Source organism: Chrysemys picta, chromosome 4 (genome assembly GCF_011386835.1).
Source record: "Chrysemys picta bellii isolate R12L10 chromosome 4, ASM1138683v2, whole genome shotgun sequence".
Lineage (NCBI taxonomy): Eukaryota > Metazoa > Chordata > Testudines > Emydidae > Chrysemys > Chrysemys picta.
The window spans coordinates 63,261,148-63,267,178 of NC_088794.1; the positions used below are offsets into that span (position 1 = coordinate 63,261,148).

Genomic DNA, 6,031 nt, shown 5'->3' on the forward strand with positions numbered 1-6,031 from the left:
CCTGAAATGCCACTGAGTTGAGTGCAAGGCCTTCCACCTTCAGCCAATAAGGAAGTGGAGGTTGAATGGGTCCAGTGGGGACTTCAGTGCTTAGTGTGCAGCCCTAATGATGCATTAGTCAAGTTTCACATTTCACTGTTAAGGGAAAGGTGCCCAGCCATTCAGCCTGAGATCAATGGGTAGCTGTGACAACAGCAGACTAGTTGTGCTGCACCTGACTGCCTGCATCCCACCCTTTTCCCCCCAAGAAAGGATCAGCTCCTTGTTCAGTTGCCTCCTTACACACCTGCACAGATAGATCCACTCCACTGTAAAGAGCTCATTAACTCTCCAGGTCACAGAACTGCAGGTGGCTAGCGAGCAGAACCAAACCAACCAGCCACCCGAGGGAAAGTTCAGTGCAACAGCTGCTCTGACAAGCTCTATTGCATTAGGACTGCAGCGAGCAGGAGATATGATTCTCTTCCTGCCAAACGTATGGTGCTTTGAAGGCAGGTGAGTAGAGACAGGACAGCTGAAGAGCAGTCCCCTCTAAAATTCAAAGGCCCCTTCAAGGAGTCTCATACATTTGCAGGGTACCATAGGTGAGTGGAGAGATTTCTTCTGAGCAACCAGCTCCCTACAGGAGTCATCTTTGCACACCCAGTAAAACCAGACACCTCTTTACCTAGTTAGTATTTCCAGGGACAGAGATCACAGCAGCAGTGAACTTGCCTCAGCCTATTGCAGCTATTGCAAGAGCGGTCCCCTTCAAACAAACCAGTCATTGTTTGCTTACCTGCCTCTCTTCAGGAGACTGCTGTCCCCCAGTAGAGAAGCTCTTCAATCAGAGGCCCTGGAAGTTATTAAGTTTCGCCAGCAGATAAGCACACAGTGGGAGATGCTTTCAGCGGGCATTTGAGTCAGACTCTGAAAACATTATTTCAGTGGGAATGTTCTTCCACATTAAAGGAAGTTGTATTAAAGCAATGGAGTCGCAGGCCCATTGACACTGTTGAGTCCTGCCCCACATCAGCAACCACGTTCTCTACAGAATGCATTTCAGAGCTTTATTTTAAGAAAATCCATGTATTACAAAGAGTATACAAGAGCACACTGGTTTTACATGCACACATACATCTGTCTTCCTGCAACAAGTCTCCTGTGACAAGGAGCTTTAAGGGGGGGCTGAATTAGATTTCACAGAAACTCAGTTCTCTGAGAGAGGGAGATTCAGTATCCACATCCTAGAGGCAATGGAAGATTCTGCTCTTCTCCAGGAAGCTGTGGATTCTCCTTACAAGTCCATTCTAAAAATGAATGACATTTAAGGTAGCCCCACCTGCTGGAATAGGTTTTTGGGAGCTGGGGAAAAAGTTCCCACTGCCTGTTCTCCTAGTCCAATTTGACATTAATCATGTTCCACCGTACTCTTGGTTCAAATGATCCTATAGATTAACATGGCCTTTTGGTTGCCTTTGAGAAAAATAAGAAAATCACTGATTGCCCAGTTTGGAGAGCGTGTTAAAGGAAATGCTGTCAAATTGGCTAGGCCCAATGTTTACCAATAAATGAGGGTGCAGGCTGTCAGACTCTCCTGATTAGAATCTTCCTTATCTCGACATGTCAACTCCCTCACCCTCAAAGGAGAGGGTGCTGCAACCTTTGCTGCTGAGACCCAACAGCCATCCTGCACACTGGATTGCAGCGCAGTTGTGAGTATGCATGGCATGCCAGCCAGATGCTCTGTGTGGCCTTGGCATGAGACAGTTCCCTTACCACTCAGAACAGAACAGAGAGCATGGGGGGGGCATGGTGGGTACTTGCACCCTGGGCATACCAACCAAAACAGGGTTCAGCAGGGGTAATTTCAGGCCACAAAACTTTGACAAGAGACCCTTTCCCCAGCGTGGCAGGAGGCAGCTCAGGAGAAACAGCACTGCCAGCACTCTCGAAAAGAACCCGGTTCACTTTAGTTCCTAAGCAAACTAATTGTAGATATTTTTAAATCCACTTTACTTTAAAAAAAAAAAGAACAAAAGCTCTGCCTCAAATAGATTGTAAAGTAGGTAAACGTTGGGCCTAAACCACTGGCTCGCATTCCCTGGAATGACAGGACAATCCCATGGGGGATACAGGATTTAACACACCGCAATGCCAACAGATTAACAGCAGAGGACCCTGGTCTAACCCGATGGGTAAGCCTTCAGAATCTTCACATCATCTACTGGGCGATCTTGGGCATTTGTCTCCACCATGCCCACTCTGTTCACCATCCCGATCCCTTGGCAAACACGGCCAAAGATAGTGTGCTTCCCATCGAGCCACTGGGTTGGTGCCAAGGTTATAAAGAACTGACTGCCATTCGTGTCTGGGCCGGCATTAGCCATGGCAAGGATTCCTGCACCTTTGAAAGAAAGGGTACAAGTTAGTAACCTGCCCTTAGACTGAAGATCTGAAGCCATTTCAGTTAAAACCAAACCAAACCCAAAAAAACAGATCAGTCTCTTCCTAAGCCAATTACTTCTGGTAGCAACTAAGGATCCAGTCATATGGCTTATTTACCAGGATCAAGCATATAGCAAAAAGCTTCTTACAGTTATTCTCTACATCCTTTGTGTGCTCAGCTAGGGTAATTCTGATTAAGTGAGACTCACGCACTGTAATTTGTTTCCATAAGGAAACAACAGTGCATTGTAACTCCTGTGTAAACAGCAAAAGGCGGCCCGGGAGCCCTCGCAGTTGAGGTCTTTATGAACTGAATTATAATGTAAGAACAGTTTAGTTGTATTACACAGGAAGCCTATTGCCACACTGCACTCCCGGCTGAGTTCAAACATTGTGTTTGTAACAACCCAGCCGACCTTTACCTTAACTCACAGAAATAATTTTAAGGAGGCAAACATATCATTCAGCCCTTGGGATTTGTGATTTAGCACAAGGAGTTCTGCTGGTGTTAGACCACTGATTAACTATCCTCAGGAAGAGACTACTTAGCTGAAAACAGGACAGCTGTAGCATTAACTCTGCAGGCTTAGGGGTCATAGCTCCTCGTTTCCATTCATTTAAGGAGGAGAGGGTACCATGTTATTGTTTATTTGTCCACATGGCGACCCTAGTTAGTTGTTACTTTTTCATTTGCTGCCAAGTGTCTCTTTAATGCTTCACTTGTCGTTAAGAGCTACCAAGCCTGTAGCCCTCACTCCACCCAGACTTCCAATGACTCCTGCATAAAGACAGTGGGACTGAGCCCTAAATTGGTGCTATGCCCAACTTGCAAGGTTAACAAAACACCCACATAAGTCCCTCAAATGGCACTTACCTGTAAATTTTAGTTCTGGATGAAGTTCATCTTCAAACTGCTTCCCATAAATGGATGCACCCCCTCTGCCTGCCCAGCAGAGAAAAGCAGATATGCCAATTCAGAAAGCCATCTTACACATTCAGGACCACTCTCACTGTCATACAAGTGCCAGCCAACAGTCTAGGAAATGTGGTTTGCTCAGTTCTATTGGTAACGTGTGATACTGAGCAATAAAAACTAGGGAGACAGACGTGTATAAATTACCAGCCAGCGCAGGAGAGATAGCTCAGTGGTTTGAGCATTAGCCTGCTAAACCCAAGGTTGTGAGCTCAATCCTTGAGGGGGCCATTTAGGGATCCGGAGCAAAAAAAAACAAACAAAAAAACCTGTCACATCCCATCATCCAGTCCCCATTTCTGGCAGTCAGAGGTTTAGAGATACCAAAAGCATGGGGCTGATCCCTGCCCATCTTGAAGAACCTATCCTCCATGAACTGATCCAATTCTTTTTTGAATCCTATTATACTTTTTGCCTTCACAACATCCCCTGGCACCAAGTTCCACTGGTTGACTGCACTGTGTGAAGAAATACTTACTTTTGTTTGTGTTAAACCTGCTGCCTATGAATTTCATTGGGTAAGCCCTGGTTCTTATGTCATGTGAAGGGGTAAATAACACTTCCCTAGTCACTTTCTCCACATCAGTCATGATTTTAATAGACCTCTATCATAGTCCCCCTTAGCGGTCTCTTTTCCAAGCAGAACAGTCCCAGTCTTTTTAATCTCTCCTCATATGGAAGCTGTTCCATACCCCCTAATCATTTTTGTTGCCTTTCTCTGTACCTTTCCCAATTCTAATATACCTTTTTTAAGATGGGGCGACAAGAACTGCATCACACTTTTCAAGGACTGGGTATACCATGGATTTATATTGTGGCATTATGATATTTACTATCTTAATAAGAACAGAGTAGTACTCACGTTGTAGGAACCTGCAAGTCTAGAAGCTAGAACCATGGGGGTTAGGGGCCACTGCCGCTTTCACATTGCCACTGGGCACTTACTCTGCTTCCAGATAATGCAATCTAATAGGGCTCCCATTGCCATAGAATCAAAGCATCTCACAATCTGTAATGTATTTAACCTCACACACCCCTGTGAGGTAGGGCCGTACTATTAGTTCCATTTTACAGATGGGGAATGGAGGCCCAGAACAACTAAGGCTACATCTACGCTAATGGCAGCGTGTAGAGCATAGGCATTACACATATAGTTGCATACCACACTGAAAGGCTCCCCTTTTCCACACTGCCTCCCCCCAACAGAGCCTTTTCTCCACTGCTGGAATCTTTCACTGCAATGGGGAAAGACTCTGGCAGCGGGACGCGGCAGCAGGAAATACCAGTGTCAAGGTAGGAAGCACTGCTTGGGTGTTTAGACAGCATGGAGGGTTTATGCCCTAGGGGTTCAGGCATGTAAAACACTCTAAGCTCTGCCTCACCATCTACACTGCTGTTTATACCCAGGCTAGCTAGACGTGCTGTATCTGTACTCTACAGGCAGTCTAGACGTACCCTACTTGGCTTGGTCGAGGTCATACAAGAAATCTTTATGGGCGCAGGGAATTGAACCTGCGTTTCCCCAGTCCCATATTAGTGTCCTAAACACTGGGCCATCCTTCTGCTTTACTTTCCACCTCCTTCAGTCCTCTGCCCTCCCTGGAATGGACAGCCATTGGGATGCCGGCGAGGGCATACACTGGAGCAGGAAATGTCACCGCACATAAGCTTCCTTAAGGTCTGCTCATGTCCTAACAGGGAGGTTTAACTCCCACGGACACACTCACCCCCTGCACCCACGAAGAGCGGACAAGGCTGCCAGTTGTGTACCCAGCGCACCTATTTTCGTTTTGGGCCTTACCTGTTCCCGTCGGATCTCCCCCTTGGATCATGAAGTCTTTAATGATCCTGTGGAACTTCGTGCCATTGTAATAACCCCGTCTGGCTAATTCAGCGAAGTTCTTACAGGTCTTGGGCGCGTGTTTCCAGTACAGCTCCAGAAGAATGGTGCCCATGCTACAGGAGGAAGACAGACCGAAAGGGCTCAGGGCTCCCCAGCGCCTGGGAGGGGGGCTGCGGCGATCAGACCTACAGACAGACAAACAGACCCTGCGGGGTCTGCGGTGCGAGGGGCCAGTATCGTGCTGGTTCAGAGTCCGGGCTCTCGGGGGCTCGCCCCGCGCCCTGACCCGGCAGGTCACTTCCGCCCCGGGCGGACACGAGCCAGCCGCCGGGCTCTCGGGAGTATGGGGGGGCTCCCCACGCGGGACACCCCGCCGCTGCCCAGGCCAGAGCCGCTACCTGGGGCAGGCCGTGCTGTGACCCCCGGACGTGCCCCTCCCGCTGCCAGCCTGCAAACCGCCCCGGGGCGCGAGACCCATCCGCTGGTCCGAGCAAAGCGACCCAGGCGGCCCCCCGGACAGGGAGGATGGAGGCTCCCAGTGGCCCCTTACGTGGTCTCCATGGAGACGGCGGGCGGCTGCCAGGAGTCGGGGGGCACCGCGGCCATGCTGCTCCCACGCCGGAAACACTCCGCCCGGGGAAACAGCAGCGTGTGCGCACTTCAGGTGTCACAGCCAATCCCCTCCCTCCTCTCTTGGGACGCGGGAGGGAACGCCGGGGGCGGGACCTGCTGGGGGCTGAGCGGCCAATGAGCGCTCGGGTCTGACACAGGCCGGGGGCGGAAGCTAC

General features: G+C 49.3%; 1 protein-coding gene across 2 annotated transcripts; it reads right to left on the minus strand.

Annotated features, from left to right (window-relative positions):
* Nucleotides 1–1,035: 1,035 nt before the first annotated feature.
* PPIL1 (peptidylprolyl isomerase like 1) lies at nt 1,036–5,955 on the minus strand. 2 transcript variants are annotated; one of them, XM_005312205.5, is made up of 4 exons: nt 5,794–5,955; nt 5,202–5,356; nt 3,302–3,370; nt 1,036–2,386 (listed from the first exon to the last, which is right to left on the minus strand). In XM_005312205.5, the coding sequence occupies exons 1-4, from the start codon at nt 5,847–5,849 to the stop codon at nt 2,166–2,168; spliced, it is 501 nt and encodes a 166-aa protein (XP_005312262.1). In that variant the 5' UTR covers nt 5,850–5,955; the 3' UTR covers nt 1,036–2,165. The 2 variants fall into 2 exon arrangements, with proteins under 2 accessions (XP_005312262.1, XP_065448522.1); XM_065592450.1 differs by having other exon boundaries at nt 5,202–5,428; nt 5,794–5,937.
* Nucleotides 5,956–6,031: the final 76 nt, after the last annotated feature.

Coding starts and splice junctions, on each gene's coding strand:
- PPIL1 (XM_065592450.1), bottom strand. CDS start 5,849: ATGGCCGCGGTGCCCCCCGACTCCTGGCAGCCGCCCGCCGTCTCCATG. Junction 5,429..5,793: donor GCCGTCTCCATGGAGACCAC/GTAAGGGGCCAC, acceptor GTCTGTCTGTAG/GTCTGATCGCCGCAGCCCCC. Junction 3,371..5,201: donor GGGAGATCCGACGGGAACAG/GTAAGGCCCAAA, acceptor TCTGCTGGGCAG/GCAGAGGGGGTGCATCCATT.